The sequence below is a fragment of the Tasmannia lanceolata genome, unplaced genomic scaffold (genome assembly GCF_043159265.1).
Source record: "Tasmannia lanceolata isolate RefF3 unplaced genomic scaffold, GAP_Taslan_0.1 ptg000011l, whole genome shotgun sequence".
Lineage (NCBI taxonomy): Eukaryota > Viridiplantae > Streptophyta > Magnoliopsida > Canellales > Winteraceae > Tasmannia > Tasmannia lanceolata.
The window spans coordinates 25,648,999-25,670,571 of NW_027518688.1; the positions used below are offsets into that span (position 1 = coordinate 25,648,999).

General features: G+C 40.5%; 2 protein-coding genes across 2 annotated transcripts in view; one reads left to right on the plus strand and one right to left on the minus strand.

Moving 5' to 3' along the window:
• Positions 1-21,573, minus strand: part of LOC143886784 (uncharacterized) — a 57,090-nt gene that overhangs the window by 27,058 nt on the left and 8,459 nt on the right. The window lies entirely within an intron of this gene.
• LOC143886082 (uncharacterized) lies at positions 1,097-19,779 on the plus strand. The gene is made up of 3 exons (XM_077390058.1): positions 1,097-2,015; positions 5,522-9,322; positions 19,616-19,779. Exons 2-3 carry the CDS (start codon positions 5,692-5,694, stop codon positions 19,777-19,779), a joined length of 3,795 nt encoding a protein of 1,264 aa, XP_077246173.1. The 5' UTR covers positions 1,097-2,015; positions 5,522-5,691.

Genomic DNA, 21,573 nt, shown 5'->3' on the forward strand with positions numbered 1-21,573 from the left:
TTGTTGCTAATGGATCTCCACTACTCGTCACTCACATTGGTACTACTACAATTCCTACTTGTCATTCTTCCCTTCCTCTATAATGTTTTACGAGTACTGGCTATAAAAAATGAATCTAATCTTTGTAGCTCAGTTAACTAGAGATTTGGACTGCTTATTGATGTTTTCCTCTCGTGAATCGTGATTTTGTCATTAAGGATCTCAAATCGAGAAAAGTTCTTCACACCAGACTGAGTGAAGGAGGGTTCAACCTAGTTAGTCTCCTAAAGCCTTTGTTGGTATTCCTGCTAAAGGAGATTTTTAGCACTACCATCTCGACCATCAACATTAGAGGACTCTTCATACCTTGTAATAGAAGTGTTCTTAGTAGCTATATTTTAAATATATCTATCTGCTCTCATTGTATGGAAGGAAAAATGTCTCGCCTTCCTTTTACTTTATTTGAATGATGTACTTCGGCACCTGTGGAATCAGTACACTCTGATCTATGGGGACCCTCTCCAATCCCCTCCCAAATTGGTCACCATTTTTATTTCTTTTTGGTTAATGACTAATATTGTTTTTCTTGGTTCTATCATCCTCTTGCATGTTTTATTCATTTTAAGCGTATAGCTAAAATCACTACTTTGCATCCTTACAAACTAATGAGGGTGGAAAATGCAGTAGTCACTCCTTGTAATTCCTTGACAACATTGATGAACATAAACATAGACAGATGAGAAAAGGTTAGCTATGCTTCGCTATACTAATGTCTCCAAAACCTTCTAGGTTTGATGCCTTCCAAATTGTTGTTTACCTCGTTAATTTAGCTTTCCACTCCCACTCTTGGCTGAAGGTCTCCCTTTGAGGTGCTCTTTGGAATTCCACTGAATTACTCTTTCTTTGCCCTTTTTGTTGCTCCTGTTAACCCAACCTTGGTTTTCTGCATCAAACACAAGGTTGACTATGAAACCCGGAAATGCATCTTTATTGGTTATACTTATAGTCCCAACCATAAGGGATACAAATTTTGATCCACTGACTAGCACTGTTGTAGACACCCCATTTTGACCGGACCCAAGTTCGCTATGCTTGGGCGTGTAGACACCCCATTTTGCTCTGCCTTAAGAAATTAGGGTTTTTCCATCGGTTTTCCAATGTCCTTCCTTCCCGCGTCCGTTTGTTACATTTCTAAATATTTTTGGTTGTTTCCGTCATGTTTCGTATTTTTCCGTTGAGTATTGAGAAGGGTTATTCATGAGAATCCGAGCAAAAGAGAATGTGAGACCCGCTGGTGTGGGACCCGTTTGTGTGGGACCCGCTAGTGTGGGACCCGTTTGTGTGGGACCCGCTGATGTGGGACCCGCTGGTGTGGGACCCGTTTGTGTGGGACCCGGTGATGTGGGACCCGCTTGTGTGGGACCCGCTGATGTGGGACCCGCTTGTGCGGAACCCACAAAGTGGGACTCACCATTAGCATGACTTAACTTTCTCTACCATTTCCACTAACTTCATTTTTCCCTTTAAAATAACATCATTATCTCCATTACCATTATATATTCCATTATTCTCACCACCATTCCCACCATTACCATTATATATTCCATTATCCCCACCACCATTCCCACCATTACCATTATATATTCCATTATCCCCACCACCATTCCCACCATTACCATTATATATTCCATTATTCCCACCACCATTCCCACCATTACCATTATATATTCCATTATTCTCCACCACACCCACCATTCTCATTATTTATTTCCACCTCTCCACTAAGTTTTTCACTATATAAAGAGAGGTGATGAGAAGGAAAAGGAGGAGAGAAAAAAAAAGGAGAGAAGGAAGAGAAAAAAAAAAAGAAGAGAAAAAAAAAGAGGAGAAAAAAAAAAAAAGAAGAGAGGGAGAGAAAATAAGAGAGAAAGAGAGAGAGGAAAATATAAAAACAAAGAAGGAAGCGGAGCGGATCGCACGTCGGCCGGATTTTTGGATTTCTTCGGCTCTTGGATTCGGCGAGGAACTCATCACAGGTAGGTACACTGTTTTCGGAATTTTTTAGAATTATTTGGTATATTTTCGGATTTTTGCATGATTTTTAACAAAGAAAACTAAAAGATATACTAAACAGATTCCACAAATAATGAAATTTCGTGGGAAAATAATATGATAATGATACATTCTACCATGAATTTGTGAGAATTTTTGGATTTTGTTTGGTATATTATTTTATGCATTCTTTGAAAATTATCAGATTTTGGGAGAATTGTTACTGATGTCAAATCACAGATACAATTCTCCAAATTTTTACAGTAGTCTTAAAGTCTATACTTCTTGCTTCTGTAAAATTTTCAAGTGATTTTGATCTTGTTTCATATGAGCTGTAGTGTTAATTCATAATCTGGTTTGAAATTTAAAAAATCCGAAACTGATAGTAAATAGTTTTCTAAATTCATGGAAATCTTACAGCATGCTATTTTCACTTATATCTTACTAATGTAGAAATTTCATGGAATTTAGATTTCTATTTCTAGTAGTTTCTGTGTTATTTTGCAATCTGGTCTTATTGTTGTTAAATCAAAATTAAATATGAGCTTAATGTACAAATCCACAAAATTCATCCCGTAAGCTGCATGGATACCCATCTTACTGCTGTAGAAATTTTGATTCATTTCGAATTCGTTTGCTACAGTTTCACTTGTAAAAACACTCATATGTTTAAAATTGATAAAATCCATTGAAAATCCGAAATTAATTGAAAATCATCTGAAAATTTCTAAAGAACCTTAAATCTCTGTCACATGTTAACTCATTAATCCATTGAAACAGAAATCTTAGGGTCTTTAGATTTCCCTCGAAAAATGGCCAGTGCATCCATAATCGTATCCCAATTGCAACCAATCTTTGACAATTTAGATATTTAAGCTATAACATGTTATTGGCTCCGAGGTTACTGTCCACGGAAATCCTGAGATCTGCCAGGCAATAAGATGCTATAACCTAAGTATTAAATTGCGCAAGGAAAGAGCGCACGATTCCCTCCCTTGGATGCCATTCTGGGCCGAAATTGGTGTACCCATAGGAGGCATGCTTTGCCTCATATAAAAGTCTTTGACTCATTTGTTTGTGTGATGTTGTTGTTAGTGGAGTCTCTGACTCGTGTTTCCTTTTCTTTTAGAGAGTCTTTGATTCACTTCGTTTTCTTAGTAGGTATTATTAGAGAGTCTTTGACTCATTCGTTCTTTTGTGGTATTACTAGGGAGTCTTTGACTCATTGGTTCTTCTGTTGGCGTTTTTTGGGAGTCTTTGACTCATTCCTCCTCTAAGTTGTAGTATTAGAGAGTCTCTGACTCATTTGTTCCCCTCTTTAGTGTTGTTAGTTCGGAGTTTCTCCTTTAGAGTTGTTGATTACTTCGCTTTGATTAGAGGCTAACTCAGTCTTATTAAAGCTTTGCTTGCTTGGGATCTTGGATCGTTTTCTCTCTTCTTGGGACGCTATCTTTCTTGTTGTGGTTCGTCTCTTTGAGGCGTTAGTTGCTTGTTTGGGGTTTCCCCTTTTTGCTTTAGGGCTTTGCCCTAGTTTATGGTTATGCTTGTTTATTCTCTGTAAGAGTGAATTCATCTAAAGGTCCTGAGCATTGGAAAAGCTTTAAAATCCAAAAACATTAGAAATTTAAAACTCAAAAACATTTGAAAACTTTAAAAATATCAAAAACATTTGAAAATATAAAAAAACCTTAAAAAATCTGAAGTGTGAGTGTTTCTTTTAGAAGCGTAGTTTGAGAGTTCGTTTCGAACTACGTTGGCTTGATCCTCTTCCGAGGTACGTAGTGCAGCTTGGGATTTACATCCCAAGTCCAGCCAAACTTTTTTTGTAAATAAACGTTTTAAACCTTCTTCAAAAACCTTTAAAATATAGTTTTCAAAAGACCTTCCTCTAGAGTTAGGAGTTTCTCCTCGATAGAGAATTTTAGAGTTAGGGTTTTTCTTTTGATAGGTTGTTTGATTGATTGTTTCCTGTGTGCTTGTTTTAGAGTTAGATGTCTGTCCTAGAGTTATAGGAGCGCCTCCGTCCGGTCAGTCGGCGATCCATATCGCCGAGTGATGACTAGAGTAGGATACGCTAGTCCACCCTTGGTTTTCCGTAGGAAATACAGCCTAGTCAGACATAGGTTGTAAGAACCACCTGCATTAGCTTAGGGCTAATCTGCATTTAGTTAGGGCATATAGGGTGTCATAAAATCCACAATTCACTGAAATTTAAATAATCGTACAAGAAACTTTAATAACCGGTTCGGTCTTTTAGATCGAGTCTAGGATAGAAGTCTAGGTGTCTTAGGCATCCTAGCTTAGAATAGGCGCGAAGAACTACGTTGCCTTGATTCTCGTGGAGGCGGGGATATGTAGGCTTCTTTGGATGAATACCAGATCATCTGAGGACTCGGGCTAATCACTTTTAAAACTGTTGAAACAATCAAATCACTTAGGATTTTCCATGAAATTAGAATTTTAGGAGAACTTTCACTTAGATTGAATCCAAACCAATTAAGAAATCAAGATACACATTTAGGATTCACATTGAAATTAGATCATAGGATGCATGTCACATAGATAGCACATTAACAGAGAGTTGAATGAGCCATTAAAAATGAATTTAAAAGAGTTAACTTTTGGAATTGAAGACCGATTATCGAACATGGATTCGCGCTAAGGGAACTCTTGGCCTTACCCCTAGATTAACCCACACATGCATGTAGTATACGAACACATGTGCATCACGTGTGTGAGCCTAGTTTAGGATATCTTACCCAATTGTGTGTGTGAGCCTAGTTTAGGATATCCTACCCATTTGTGTCTAGATTAGGCCGTAGTCCATCTTTCAATGGCTACGATCGGTCCTAAGTACACAAACAAAGTCATGAGTCGAGATCCTCTCCCCACTCCGCTAGATTAGGGTTAGGGTTGATGCCTTCAGGTAACACTGATAAAATGTGCGAAAATTAAAAAACTTTTCCTTTGGGGTTAGGATGTAAATCCCATTCATTTCCAAAGATCTCATAGGATTAGTCATTCATGATCCATCTGTTGAAAGCAATCTTATGCTATCTCATCTCATCTTGATCTCATCTTGTTGTTGATATCCATCATTCAGATTTTAGATCTGGTCCTTGACCCGACTTTTGTCATTCTTATGGCCATGGTCTATTATCTGAGCCATTGATTGATCCATGTTTATCATATATCTTTTACCCCTGGATCATATCGAAATCATTGATGAAAAAGTTTGATCTCACCTGTATTCTTTGAGTGCATGATCGTTGCTGAGATCGAAACTTATTTTGATTAGGGATGTTTATCGTTCCTGACTCTTTCATTCCCAAAAGAAGAACGGTTATACCCAAAGAACACCTTAAGGAATAGATTGAGGATTCTTTCCAAATTAACATACCCGTTGATGTATTTCAAGATTACTCTTTTCTCTATTTGTTCAGAATCTTTATCTCATGATTATTGATCTAGTATGTTAACTTCCAATCAGGATTCTGAAAGATAGCAACCATCGCTTCAAAAAAGGGCACCCAAGCTAAACCTACCTGGTCTAGACCTACCTCAATATCTAGACTTGTTCGTCACTTTGATCCCACTGTGTCACCAACAACACCTTTACCATCTTCACCAGAGTTGTCAGGTTCTTTTGAAGTCAACCAAATGGCTAATGATCCAGTGGACCCCATGATAACTATACAGGAAATGTTGAGAAATATGTGTCGAGATATAGCAGGGTTGAAAGATGAGGTGACTCATCTAAAAGACCAGAGTACTCAAAAGGTCTCTACTTCTAAAGATCCCGCCATTCAGCCTCCTCCGGCCACATCTCCTAACCTCACCAGACCAGTCATCTCTCCCGTAGAGATCGATCTAAAAGATGAGCAATATGCTGGGGAATACTTTGTCCCTCCGGTTAACAAGGAGAATGAGTTGTTCGATAAGTATGAGAAGATGGCTCGTGACATTGAGAGCATGAAGGTTCAAGCGTCCAAGGGATTCGATATTTCTGAATTTCTGATGTCCCCTAATGCCATATTCCCGCCTAAGTTCAAGGCACCAGACTATGACAAATATGATGGAACTGGGTGTCCGAGAAACCACGTCAGATGGTTCATCACTCTTTCCCAGCAGCATGGCTTAAGTCGAGAGCAGATGGCTCATTTGTTTCCTATGTCTCTTATAGGGGTAGCCAAAAGATGGTTTTTGAGGTTGAAACCAGAAGAGATTAGGACATTAGAAGAAATCTCTAACCGATTCGTAGAACAATTCTCCATGGAGGAAGGGATCGAGGTCACTAAAAGAGATCTGAAGCTGTTGAAGCAGAATCCTCAGGAGACATTCACATCTTTCATTAGGCGCTGGAGGCGCAAGTCTGCCCAACTGAGCCATAGAATGTCAGAGGAAGACCAGATAAAGTTGGTCCTCAAGAGCTTGTCCCCACAGTACTTTCACTTCATGGCGCCGCAGCACTATCAGAATTTCGATCATTTGATTAAGACCGGCACCCAGATCGAGGATGCTATTGCTAAGGGCCTCCGAGCCAAAACGCTATCTGATGTCCGAGAGGGGAAGAGGCCTATGATCCAACCGAAGGAAGTACAAGCAGTCAGTTATACCAGACCAGTGACCAAGCCTGTTGATGAAGTTGTTAGACCAATGGTGACGAAGCAGTTCAGGCAGTTTGACCCATTACCATTTCCACTGCCCATGATACTTAAGAAGTTGATCAGAGACAAGAAGATCAGACTTCCGGATGTCAAACCTGTACCTAATCCGCTGCCCGGAAACTGGAGAAGGGATCAATACTGTGAATATCACAGGGGCCCGGGACACATGACTGAGAACTGTTTGGCCTTGAAGCACGCGATTCAGAACATGATCGATAAAGATGAGCTTGCAGTTGAAAGGCCGAATATCACTCAGAATCCTCTCCCCAACCACCGTGCTGTTGCTCCTCCCACTACAAACGCTATCTTTGTAGATGAGCCCATCCTTGATCCCTCTGCTCTCATTTGCGCTATTACATCTGATAAAACATATGTTTTGAACTTTGACGATGAAGAGCTCAGAGAATTCAGAGAAAAAGAACCTTATGTGCTGTCGTTTGACGATGCTGAACTCGCTGAGTCATCTTCAGCCCAGTCATATGCGCTTCAGAATGTTGGTCTGGAAGAAGCAAAGGAAGCCACCTATGTTCTAAGGATGGAGGACTTTGAAGAGGATGTCAGTAATGCACCTTATGTTTTCAGAACGGACGAAGACGAACTGCTATTGCTGGATGATCAGTGTAACGAGATGCGTCACATGACCCGAGGTGGGCGAGTGTTCAAACCACCAGAATTGAGTGTAGAAAACCCGGCAGGGGTTGCAAGAAACTCAGAAAATCAGAGGCAGAATAAAGTGAGCGCAGACGAAGAAGATGAGAGCCTGTTAAAGCAGCTGAAGAAGACTCAGGCTAATATCTCGGTATGGGGTTTACTAATGGCCTCATCGAAGCACAGAAAGCTAGTCCTTCAAGAGCTTAATGCAGCACAAGTTTCTGTTAATACCTCACCTGACGAGCTTGTCAGTCTCGTAGCCATGGCCAGAGCTGCGAAAACATTGTCATTCGCTGATGACGATTTACCTCCTGAGGGCCGAGACCATACTAAGCCTCTTAAAATCACAGTCTTCTGTAACAAGAAGAAGGTGCCAGAGGTGTTGGTTGACAACGGCTCTGCACTGAATGTTTGCCCATTAAGCACCGCAGCAACCCTGGGGTTCAGTCCTGAGAATTTTATTCCATCCGAGCAGGGTATTCTAGCATATGATGGCACTCGCCGAGATGTAATCGGGACTTTGGTCACTGAGATACAGATTGGCGGAGAAGACTTTGAGGTAGAATTTCAAGTCTTAGATATTAAGGCTTCATTCTTACTGTTGCTTGGCCGTCCTTGGATGCACAAGGTCGGGGTTGTTCCGTCTACTCTCCACCAAAAACTGAAGTTCATTCGCAGGAACAGAGTGATAACAGTAAAGGGGGATCCTGATCTCGAGATAGGGCAGATCACTCCGGACATAACTGGGGAAAGATCCAAAGATGTCAATTTGACGGGGTTTTCACTAGAGGTAACTACGATCACTTTCAAAGAGGCTTTGAATGAGGAAATTTGTTTCCTGACCAGTACGAATTCGAATGTCATCAGAATGATTCGCCGACAGGGCTATATGCCAGGCGCCGGGTTAGGCAAATATCATCAAGGTTTGACCGAGTTTCCTGTGTTCAAAACATTCAATGGTTTGTTCGGACTGGGTTACAAGCCTACAAAGAAGGAAATTGTAGAGATGAAGCAGTTGATGCTGAAATGGGCAGAAAACCGTCGTCGGGGCTTGGGGCTACCAATGGCACCCATTGATTTGAAAATGAACGGTCGATTCCGAAAAGAAGGCGCAGCCTTTCCTTTCTGTGGCTTTGCAGAGTTTTGGTTGGATGAGAGCACAGGTCAGATGCTTCCGGGGTTTGAGATTTTCTTCGATCTTGAGCTAGAAGATGAGCCAGTGGGTATGCAGATTGTAGAGACAGAGTCTGTGGCTGATTGGACAGAGCACATAGAGCCGAGTCTTCTGAATTCACTTTTCCAAGAAGGGTCACAGACTGTGGCCGTGATTGGCAGGAGCCCGCTGATACTTGACCCAACTCGTCTTATCACCCCGGCTGAGGAACCTCTGACTAACTGGACTTCTCAAGTCCTACCCCAGGTTATTTTCCAGTACAAACGAATCCCTTCAGAAGAGTCAGTCGTCCATAAATACGTGTCAGTCTCCGGGTTTGATTCAGAGTCTATATCTTCTAATGAGTCTTTTGATGCAGGTACCATAGAGGACCATTCACCTGAGATCGGCGACGTTTCTTCCTTTTCAAGCGAGATTGAGTTGGAGTCTGTTCATAATAAAGCATCTGTTGCTGTTTCCTTTTATAGTTCTGAGTCAGTTGACGCAGGTGTCAACATTTCCATCGAGTCTGTAAAAATGAGTCCAAAGTTCATTGTACCCCCCGATGAGGGTAATTCGTCTGTTGATGTATATGATTCAAATTTCAATGAAATGAAGGATTCTTCTTTTGAGTACATTCCTGTCTCTATTTCATCTGCTGAATCTGCTATAAAATCTGATAATCTTAATAATAACAATCAAGACTCCCCCTCTGATGAGGATGCCGACAAAACTCCCCCTGAAATCAGACATATGATCCAACAGGAGGAGAGTCACCGAGCAAAACCACTTGATGAGAAAGTTGAAACTGTGAATATTGGTGATGAAACCTCAATTAAGGAAATAAAGATTGGCAAAACTTTATCCCCTGAAGAACGCGAGGAATTGATCACCCTGCTTAAAGAGTTCAAAGAAGTTTTTGCTTGGTCTTACGATGATATGCCAGGATTAAGTGAGGAAATCGTCCAGCACAGATTACCCTTAATCCTTGGTGCTAAGCCAAAGAAGCAAAAACTCCGAAAGCTCAAAACAGAATGGGAGTTGAAAGTCTATGAAGAAGTGAAGAAATTGTTAGAAGTAAAATTCATCCAGGTGGTGGAATATCCTGAATGGCTCGCTAACATAGTACCGGTGCCCAAAAAGGACGGGAAAGTCAGAATGTGTGTTGATTTTAGAGATTTAAACAAAGCAAGTCCTAAAGATGACTTTCCTCTTCCAAGCATTGATCTCCTGGTGGATAACACTGCTGGGCATGCTCTTTTATCCTTTATGGATGGATTCTCAGGGTACAATCAGATTAAAATGGCACCTGAAGACATGTTGAAGACAGCGTTCATCACTCAGTGGGGTACATATTGCTACAGAGTGATGCCGTTTGGCTTGAAAAATGCTGGTGCTACATATCAGAGAGCCGCCACGACTCTTCTTCATGATATGATTCACAAAGAGGTTGAAGTTTACGTTGATGACATGATCGTAAAGGGGAAGACTCGGCCTGAGCACACTGTTGCCCTGAGAAAGTTTTTTGAGCGGATCAGGAAGTATCAGCTTCGTCTGAACCCGAGTAAATGTGTATTTGGCGTTACGTCAGGGAAACTCTTGGGGTTTATGGTCAGCGAAAGAGGGATTGAAGTGGACCCGCAGAAGATCAAGGCGATTCAAGAAATGCAGCCGCCGAAGACAGAAAGGCAGATCAGAGGTTTCCTTGGCAAAGTTCAGTATCTGAGACGGTTCATAGCACATCTGACGATGACATGTGAACCCATTTTCAAGCTTCTGAAGAAGAATTCCTCGAAGAAGTGGAATGAAGAGTGTCAGGAGGCTTTTGAAAAGGTTAAGCAATGCCTATCCTTGCCCCCTGTTCTTTCACCAGTTATTCCAGGCCAGCCGTTGCTGTTGTACTTATCTATCACGGATACAGCGATGGGTTGCATGCTTGCTCAGCAGGATCTTGAGTCTAAGAAAGAAAGACCCATTTACTACATCAGCAAGAAGATGCTAGAGTATGAATTAAAATACACTGTTTTGGAGAAGACTTGTCTCGCATTAGTTTGGGCAACCCAGAGGCTTAGACATTATTTGCTTTCAAACAAGGTTCTTCTGCTTTCACGAATGGACCCTCTAAAGTACTTGTTTGAGAAACCTGCCCTTACAGGAAGGACTGCAAGGTGGTTATTGTTATTGTCTGAGTTCGACATCAGTTATGTCACTCAGAAATCAGTTAAGGGGCGGGTTATAGCTGAACAATTGGCCGATGCTCCAGTTGAGGAGAATGCTGTTCTAAGAGCCGAATTCCCTGATGAAGAAATTATGGATATCGAAGAAGAAGAGGTTCTCAGTACCAAGTGGTTAATGTACTTTGATGGAGCCGTAAACAGTCGTGGGCAAGGAGTAGGTGCAGTCTTGGTCTCTCCGAAGAAAGAATACATTCCTATCTCCATCAAGTTGCAGTTCGAGTGCACCAACAACATGGCAGAGTACGAAGCCTGTATTGCCGGACTTGAAGCAGCCTTAGCATTGCAGATTCAAGATATTGATGTGTTCGGGGATTCCATCCTGATCATTTACCAGATTAATGGGCAATGGAAAACTCGAGAAGATAGATTGATCCCTTATAATATGTATTTGGAATCTCTAGTCCAAAAATTCAAGAGCGTCACATTTACTCACTTATCAAGGACCAGAAATCATTTTGCTGATGCTTTGGCCACTTTAGCCTCGATGTTAGATATCTCCGCTACAATGGAAGTTCAACCGTTAGCCATCAGACTGCAATGGGCCCCTGCGCACGTAAATGCTATAGAGATTTCAGCTAGATGTCCAGATGGGAAGCCTTGGTACACAGATATCAGAAACCTCATTTCAGGCAAGGGTCATCCTCCGGAAGCTTCAAGCAAGGAAAGGAAAACTCTCCAGAAGTTATCTGCGAATTTCATCATTTGCGGTGAAGAGCTATATAGAAGGTCATTTGATGGCATACAACTCCTTTGTGTTGATGAAGATAAAGCTGCAGAACTTATTGAGCAGACTCATGAGGGTGTTTGTGGACCTCATATGAACGGGAAGATGCTATCTAGAAAGATCCTTAGACTTGGATTCTATTGGCCTACAATGGAAACAGACTGCTTCGCATTTGTAAGAAAATGCCATAAGTGTCAAGTCTATGCGAATCTTATTCATGTTCCTCCTTCGGAGTTGCACTCCCTGACTTCGCCGTGGCCGTTTTCGGTATGGGGAATAGACATCATTGGGAAGATTTATCCGAGATCCTCGAGCGGACATGAGTACATTCTGGTGGCTATTGATTATTTCACAAAGTGGATAGAGGCTGCATCTTATGCTTCCATCACTTCGAACACAGTTGCGAAGTTCATCCGTACCAATATAATTTGCAGATACGGAGTACCTCACGAGTTGATTTCAGATAATGGATCACATTTCAAGAAAGAAGTGTTACACCTGTGTGAAGAGTTCAGGATAAGGCATCACAAGTCGTCTCCTTACAGGCCGCAGACGAATGGGACCGTTGAAGCAGCAAATAAGAACATCAAAGTCATTATCAGTAAGATGACTGAGACATATAAGGACTGGTCGAACAAACTTCCTTATGCCTTATGGGCTTATAGAACATCGATCAGGTCTTCAACAGGCGTGACTCCGTATTCTTTGGTGTACGGAATGGAGGCTGTTCTCCCTGTTGAGTTAAGAATCCCCTCTTTGAGAGTGATGGTGGAGGCCGATCTGCCAGAGTCAGAATGGGCGAAGGCCAGACACAATGAGCTACAGATGATAGATGAGAAGAGGCTGAGAGCCTTATATCATATCCAAGGATATCAGAGACGGATTGAGAGAGCTTTCAATAAGAAGGTTCGTGTCCGAGATTTGAAGCCTGGAGATCTTGTATTGAAGTCCTACAGGGCACCGGTATTTGACCCAAGAGGAAAGTTCAGGCCAAACTGGTCTGGTCCTTACATTGTTGATGAAGTCCTGCCTGGAAAAGCCGTAAGACTGCTCAATGAAAATGGAGAAAAATTAAATGAACCTACAAACCTGGATCAATTAAAAAAATATTATGCTTAAGTACACCAGGAGGCCATCCTTGGACGATTTGAGCTTCAAGCCAATACCCAAATGTTTTAAACTATTTGCAAACCCGTTGGGCCTAGAAAAAAATGAATAATGAAACCCCTTTCCGCTAAAAAAACCTGTGAGCCAAAAGCAAAATCAAAATTTCTTTGTTAAACTTAAACCAGGGGCATCTTTTATGACTTTCGTCATAAAAGATTTTAAACCCGAACTACGCGTGACCTGATTCCCAATTTCTTTAAGGATACGTAGGCAGTCTGGAGGATCCAGATTCGGTCCAGATACATGCAAACATACCAAAGTCTAACCGGTTTGAACCTAAGCCCACCCGAAAGTCCTTCTGGTATACTCAGGCCCAGGTTTGTAGAGAAACAGAAAGAAAGAAAAATGATGGAGTCTTAGACCCGCTAGACTGAAAACCCGCAAGGGCGGTCTAGGCAAAAGTTAGGGTCATTCACCCGCTAAGCTGAAAACCCGAAAGGGCGGCTTAGGCAAAAATCAGGGTGCTGAGCCTGCTGGATGGAAAATCTGCAAGGGCAGACAGTCCAGGCAAAAATTAAGGCATATGGTCCGCCGAATCGAAAACCTGAAAAGGCGATTTGGTCATGGCAGTGACTTCATGGAGAGAGGACAAGGCTTTAAAAAGCCAGCTAAACTTTCGATTTTCTCTGACACCTTCTCAAAGTCTAAGTAAGCACCATCAAGACTTCTTTTGGTACTCTTTGAGCCAGAGAAGTTGAAATCGAGCAATCTGAAGGGAGGATAACCATGGCAGAAATCCTGAAAAGAGGGTTGAAACACCTTTAAACACGGTATTCAAAAGACTCTAAGAGAGTGGCTTTTACCATTTTTTTTGTTTAAAAAAAAAACCCTATCAGACTAAGAAGCAGATTTCAGTCTATCTTGGTATTTGAGTCAGGTGTCCGTCAATGTCCTCGTTCGTTGTTTGTCAAAGTCTTTCCTTTGTCAAGTCGAGTTCAATTCTTCAGAGTCCTGTTCCTCCCTAAGCCGGGGTGGCAAAAAAAAAAAAGAGAGAGGAGGGAAAGCAGAACTCTCAGAGAAGCAGAGAATTTATGGCCCCTGTGAACAAGTGCAAAGCAGAGCAATTCAGAGGTTGATAGGCTTTCAGCCCAATTCCAGCATTAGCAGATGGTAGTGATGAAGCAGGATTTTGAGCAGAACCATGTTCTTGTATTTTTAAGAGCCTTATAAGCCCAAGTGTTCATCAGAAAAGTTTGTAACCCCAAGTGTACATTAATGAAAGCCTTTGGCCCATTTTTCTTGTGTTGCTCTCCAAATGAATTTTGTTATGGAAGTAATCATACTAGGGGCATCTTTTATGACTCACGTCATAAAAGATGTCAAATACACATTGATATTTGAAATGGACATTCTCCTCAAATAGAGACTAGAGAGTTTGAACACGCTCTTTTTGTTCAAGCTCTCCTGTCGAGTATTTGGCTCGTGTTGCTTTGGTAAAGCTTCAATCTCTAAAAATAAAAAATAAAATAAAAAAAAAAATAAAAAAAAATAATAAGAATGACTCTTTGAGTGTGACATTTGAGACTTTTTAAGTGTCCGCAGTGTGTCCCTACCTAACAAGTTGGGAGTCAGGCATACCTGCGAGGGGGTTTGTATGGATCCGTGTTGCATGACGGGCATACAAATCTGGATTTATATGGAACCGTGTTACACCACGGGCATATAAATCTGGGGTCTTATGAGATAATTTAGCAATTCCTTTGTTGATGTGAGACTCTTTGAGTAGTTAAGACCCTTCGAGTGTTACAGACTCTTCGGGTAGTTGAGACTCTTTGAGTATAAATGTTTTGTGTTGATTTGAGACTCTTTGAGTAGTTGAGACCCTTCGAGTGTTACAGACTCTTCGGGTAGTTGAGACTCTTTGAGTATTAAATGTTTTGTGTTGATTTGAGACTCTTTGAGTAGTTGAGACCCTTCGAGTGTTACAGACTCTTCGGGTAATTGAGACTCTTTGAGTATAAATGTTTGGTGTTGATTTGAGACTCTTTGAGTAGTTGAGACCCTTCGAGTGTTACAGATTCTTCGGGTAGTTGAGACTCTTTGAGTATAAATGTTTTGTGAGACTCTTTGAGTAGTTGAGACCCTTCGAGTGTTGCAGACTCTTCGGGTAATTGAGGCTCTTTGAGTATAAATGTGTTTTGTGTTGATTTGAGACTCTTTGAGTAGTTGAGACCCTTCGAGTGTTGCAGACTCTTCGGGTAGTTGAGGCTCTTTGAGTATAAATGTGTTTTGTGTTGATTTGAGACTCTTTGAGTAGTTGAGACCCTTCGAGTGTTGCAGACTCTTCGAGTAGTTGAGACTCTTTGAGTATAAATGTTTTGTGTTGATTTGAGACTCTTTGAGTAGTTGAGACCCTTCGAGTGTTACAGACTCTTCGGGTAGTTGAGACTCTTTGAGTATAAATGTTTCGCGTTAATTTGAGACTCTTTGAGTAGTTAAGGCCCTTTGAGTATTACAGACTCTTCGGGTAGTTGAGGCTCTTTGAGTATAAAGATTTCTGTGTGTTTGAAGCTCTCTGAGTGATTGATTTGAGACTCTATGAGTGTTACATACTCTTTGAGTAATTTGATTTGATATTCTTTGAAGGGTTGATTTACGTCTGCATCGATAGTGGTCTGCTTTCTTTGAGGTAATTTCATTGGGTTCGTTTTCTTAAAAGCTTTGTTATAAAAGAGTATGTTTGTGTTTGCTTTAATAGAGTCTTTGCGTATTGATTTAAATAGTTGAGTTGTGAGTATTAGAGAGAAGCCATCTCACTGAGATGTCGTGATTGCCGAGTTATGGGTCGGTGAGAGGTTATCTCCCATTTGCTTGTTGTTTATGAGTCTCTTAATGTTACTTTGTTGTGTGCCCTTGTGAATACCATCCTTAGAACCCGAAAACCCAAAAAATTGCTTTGCTTTCGGGTCAGCCAAAATGTGTCGTCTGTTCAGCTTTGCCATTCGCGTGTTACACAGGCTTTGCCAAAGAGGGGCATCTGTAGACACCCCATTTTGACCGGACCCAAGTTCGCTATGCTTGGGCGTGTAGACACCCCATTTTGCTCTGCCTTAAGAAATTAGGGTTTTTCCATCGGTTTTCCAATGTCCTTCCTTCCCGCGTCCGTTTGTTACATTTCTAAATATTTTTGGTTGTTTCCGTCATGTTTCGTATTTTTCCGTTGAGTATTGAGAAGGGTTATTCATGAGAATCCGAGCAAAAGAGAATGTGAGACCCGCTGGTGTGGGACCCGTTTGTGTGGGACCCGCTAGTGTGGGACCCGTTTGTGTGGGACCCGCTGATGTGGGACCCGCTGGTGTGGGACCCGTTTGTGTGGGACCCGGTGATGTGGGACCCGCTTGTGTGGGACCCGCTGATGTGGGACCCGCTTGTGCGGAACCCACAAAGTGGGACTCACCATTAGCATGACTTAACTTTCTCTACCATTTCCACTAACTTCATTTTTCCCTTTAAAATAACATCATTATCTCCATTACCATTATATATTCCATTATTCTCACCACCATTCCCACCATTACCATTATATATTCCATTATCCCCACCACCATTCCCACCATTACCATTATATATTCCATTATCCCCACCACCATTCCCACCATTACCATTATATATTCCATTATTCCCACCACCATTCCCACCATTACCATTATATATTCCATTATTCTCCACCACACCCACCATTCTCATTATTTATTTCCACCTCTCCACTAAGTTTTTCACTATATAAAGAGAGGTGATGAGAAGGAAAAGGAGGAGAGAAAAAAAAAGGAGAGAAGGAAGAGAAAAAAAAAAAGAAGAGAAAAAAAAAGAGGAGAAAAAAAAAAAAAGAAGAGAGGGAGAGAAAATAAGAGAGAAAGAGAGAGAGGAAAATATAAAAACAAAGAAGGAAGCGGAGCGGATCGCACGTCGGCCGGATTTTTGGATTTCTTCGGCTCTTGGATTCGGCGAGGAACTCATCACAGGTAGGTACACTGTTTTCGGAATTTTTTAGAATTATTTGGTATATTTTCGGATTTTTGCATGATTTTTAACAAAGAAAACTAAAAGATATACTAAACAGATTCCACAAATAATGAAATTTCGTGGGAAAATAATATGATAATGATACATTCTACCATGAATTTGTGAGAATTTTTGGATTTTGTTTGGTATATTATTTTATGCATTCTTTGAAAATTATCAGATTTTGGGAGAATTGTTACTGATGTCAAATCACAGATACAATTCTCCAAATTTTTACAGTAGTCTTAAAGTCTATACTTCTTGCTTCTGTAAAATTTTCAAGTGATTTTGATCTTGTTTCATATGAGCTGTAGTGTTAATTCATAATCTGGTTTGAAATTTAAAAAATCCGAAACTGATAGTAAATAGTTTTCTAAATTCATGGAAATCTTACAGCATGCTATTTTCACTTATATCTTACTAATGTAGAAATTTCATGGAATTTAGATTTCTATTTCTAGTAGTTTCTGTGTTATTTTGCAATCTGGTCTTATTGTTGTTAAATCAAAATTAAATATGAGCTTAATGTACAAATCCACAAAATTCATCCCGTAAGCTGCATGGATACCCATCTTACTGCTGTAGAAATTTTGATTCATTTCGAATTCGTTTGCTACAGTTTCACTTGTAAAAACACTCATATGTTTAAAATTGATAAAATCCATTGAAAATCCGAAATTAATTGAAAATCATCTGAAAATTTCTAAAGAACCTTAAATCTCTGTCACATGTTAACTCATTAATCCATTGAAACAGAAATCTTAGGGTCTTTAGATTTCCCTCGAAAAATGGCCAGTGCATCCATAATCGTATCCCAATTGCAACCAATCTTTGACAATTTAGATATTTAAGCTATAACATGTTATTGGCTCCGAGGTTACTGTCCACGGAAATCCTGAGATCTGCCAGGCAATAAGATGCTATAACCTAAGTATTAAATTGCGCAAGGAAAGAGCGCACGATTCCCTCCCTTGGATGCCATTCTGGGCCGAAATTGGTGTACCCATAGGAGGCATGCTTTGCCTCATATAAAAGTCTTTGACTCATTTGTTTGTGTGATGTTGTTGTTAGTGGAGTCTCTGACTCGTGTTTCCTTTTCTTTTAGAGAGTCTTTGATTCACTTCGTTTTCTTAGTAGGTATTATTAGAGAGTCTTTGACTCATTCGTTCTTTTGTGGTATTACTAGGGAGTCTTTGACTCATTGGTTCTTCTGTTGGCGTTTTTTGGGAGTCTTTGACTCATTCCTCCTCTAAGTTGTAGTATTAGAGAGTCTCTGACTCATTTGTTCCCCTCTTTAGTGTTGTTAGTTCGGAGTTTCTCCTTTAGAGTTGTTGATTACTTCGCTTTGATTAGAGGCTAACTCAGTCTTATTAAAGCTTTGCTTGCTTGGGATCTTGGATCGTTTTCTCTCTTCTTGGGACGCTATCTTTCTTGTTGTGGTTCGTCTCTTTGAGGCGTTAGTTGCTTGTTTGGGGTTTCCCCTTTTTGCTTTAGGGCTTTGCCCTAGTTTATGGTTATGCTTGTTTATTCTCTGTAAGAGTGAATTCATCTAAAGGTCCTGAGCATTGGAAAAGCTTTAAAATCCAAAAACATTAGAAATTTAAAACTCAAAAACATTTGAAAACTTTAAAAATATCAAAAACATTTGAAAATATAAAAAAACCTTAAAAAATCTGAAGTGTGAGTGTTTCTTTTAGAAGCGTAGTTTGAGAGTTCGTTTCGAACTACGTTGGCTTGATCCTCTTCCGAGGTACGTAGTGCAGCTTGGGATTTACATCCCAAGTCCAGCCAAACTTTTTTTGTAAATAAATGTTTTAAACCTTCTTCAAAAACCTTTAAAATATAGTTTTCAAAAGACCTTCCTCTAGAGTTAGGAGTTTCTCCTCGATAGAGAATTTTAGAGTTAGGGTTTTTCTTTTGATAGGTTGTTTGATTGATTGTTTCCTGTGTGCTTGTTTTAGAGTTAGATGTCTGTCCTAGAGTTATAGGAGCGCCTCCGTCCGGTCAGTCGGCGATCCATATCGCCGAGTGATGACTAGAGTAGGATACGCTAGTCCACCCTTGGTTTTCCGTAGGAAATACAGCCTAGTCAGACATAGGTTGTAAGAACCACCTGCATTAGCTTAGGGCTAATCTGCATTTAGTTAGGGCATATAGGGTGTCATAAAATCCACAATTCACTGAAATTTAAATAATCGTACAAGAAACTTTAATAACCGGTTCGGTCTTTTAGATCGAGTCTAGGATAGAAGTCTAGGTGTCTTAGGCATCCTAGCTTAGAATAGGCGCGAAGAACTACGTTGCCTTGATTCTCGTGGAGGCGGGGATATGTAGGCTTCTTTGGATGAATACCAGATCATCTGAGGACTCGGGCTAATCACTTTTAAAACTGTTGAAACAATCAAATCACTTAGGATTTTCCATGAAATTAGAATTTTAGGAGAACTTTCACTTAGATTGAATCCAAACCAATTAAGAAATCAAGATACACATTTAGGATTCACATTGAAATTAGATCATAGGATGCATGTCACATAGATAGCACATTAACAGAGAGTTGAATGAGCCATTAAAAATGAATTTAAAAGAGTTAACTTTTGGAATTGAAGACCGATTATCGGGCAGGAATGGTGCATGTGGTGGATAAATCCCCATACCTTCCATTCTTGTAACCAGGTAGCGAGTCTAGATTTCTGGTTAATTATGGGTTCTAGATCCCACATCTAGGTGGCGACTCTGTCAGTCTCTTTTGTGTGGAATTCGGATTGCCTTAGTGATCCCAAGTTCACATAAAAGATGAATTAAAATTAATAATAAAAGGCACACGCCAATCGCGTGGGTACGAGAGACCAAGAGATAGTGCGTGGCGGCTCTCGCGCCACCACCCCTCTCGCGGGATCGGGTACCACAACTGTCTTTTTTTTTATCTCTAGACATGTCATTTTTTTATGAACACTTGCTGCTCCTATCTACAAATCTTCAGTGCTCCTATGTGGTCTTCCTGTAGTCCGTCCACTTTCTCCCACTCAATCCAATACTGTTTCTCCTATTATGCCTCCTGCAAAGCCTTCAATCCTGTGTCCCTCTCCTCCTGTGGTTACATCCACTGTGGTTTCGCTTCCATCTCCTCATCTGTGGTCTAGTTGAATTCCCTTCTCACGAGCTCTCGATCTCTATCCATTGGGTATGATATCGGCACAACCATGTTTTAATACCCGCACGGCTAACATCAACACTACCAGGCTTTGATAATTGCACAAACTCAGCTTGTCTTTTCCTCCATTTTCACCCGTTTCCCATGTAATTTTGTAGGAATATTTTTGATAATGGTAATAACCTTTTGGTAGGCCTTTTATGCCCTAACAGACAAGGCGGGTTAGTGAAAACATCAAATTAAGGTTGTACCGATATCATTTTCTGAAATCATAAGGGGTATTATTGTAATTTTTCAAATTTATGGGAAAATGCAAGGGAACCTTAAGACTTTCAAATGAATGGTACAAATGGGTCCGGGGATCATTTGGGCTATCCAAAATTTTCAAAAAGGCTTTACTGATGGGAGGATTTCGCCTTGAATTAGTTCTCTTCGCAATTGGAGTTCGGTTCTAGGATTTTCGGGATTAAGGCTCGGTTTTGAGAATTCAGAAATTGATTTCGGAGTTTGAGAATTTTGTATTAGGCATCTAGAAGTCGGTTTCGGGAATTTGAAGACCAGTTTTTGAAGATTCTGAATTCAGTTTTTGGGATTCGGATTTTGAAAACTTTATTTGATTTTAGGAGTTTCGTGGCCAGGTCTAAATGGGGTGTCTACAACTTTAGCTTAAGAGATGACTAGATATTTGATTCTTAAGAAAGAATAGCAAGCAGTCTTGACCTCATTCTTAAAAGTTCTACTACAATTCAAGGCAAGATGTGAAATAGGAATTTTTAGATGGTGATTGCATGTGAAGTCCAAAATACAGTGGGTCCCACTGTAGAGATGATCCCCTTCATTTGTTGGGCTACAACTTAAATATGTTTTGCCACATAGATCATCTCCCCAGGATGATCCTAGACCTCCGATCCGTAGAGGAGGTTCAGATTATCGTATGGATATGATTTACGAGGTACAACCTATTTAAGTTGCAGTCCAACAAATCAACGGTATAGATCATCTTGTACAATGGGGCCTACTATTACTTTATGAAAGATACTGGCTTCACTAGCGTTGACCATATAAAAATTTCATGAAATCGATCATATTTAACAATCCAATAGCATCCCACTTTTTAATAGGGGTGCAACTTAGGTCGGGTTGAGACCAACCCAAACCCAACCTGAGGAACCATTTACTCGATCAACCCAACCTGACCCGAGGAACCCTTTTTTCCAACCCGACCCGACCCGACCCGAGTTTTTAAGCTTACTAAAAAAATATAAAAACTGTCGGGTTTCACTCGGGTTAGGTTGCCCAAGCCCTCAACCCGAACCTGACCCGTATTTTTTTTTTCGTATTGAACCCCACGCGATTGAGTTGCACCCCTACTTTTTAATACACTGCTGTTGAATCAAATACCACGAGCAGTACTACTTCGCGCTGGGGCACCATATAATGTCTCCTTGTTTAACAGCAGTTTGGTGACGACTTATGAGTCCTGACATCACTGAATAAGCAACCGGAACAGATCTGGCCAAGCAATTATTTGTAACAATAAAATGATATTTCCACCCCTTTTGATGGAAATGACAATATACGAGAAAGAACAGTCAATTATTATTTTTTTTTAAAAATATAATAATAGCTGCCAATAATCAATATGCTCGTACCCGACAATGCATTAATTACTAGTTTTTACTCTAAGAGCATGTTTGGCAGCCATGAGAAAAAATCCATGGAATATCCACTTACAAAATTTAAGAGAAGCGTAGAGAGGGCTGGTTAGAGAGATTTGGGGGTCGTGA

Coding starts and splice junctions, on each gene's coding strand:
- LOC143886082 (XM_077390058.1), top strand. CDS start 5,692: ATGGCTAATGATCCAGTGGACCCCATGATAACTATACAGGAAATGTTG. Junction 9,323..19,615: donor AGTTGAAACTGTGAATATTG/GTGATGAAACCT, acceptor ACAAATCTTCAG/TGCTCCTATGTGGTCTTCCT.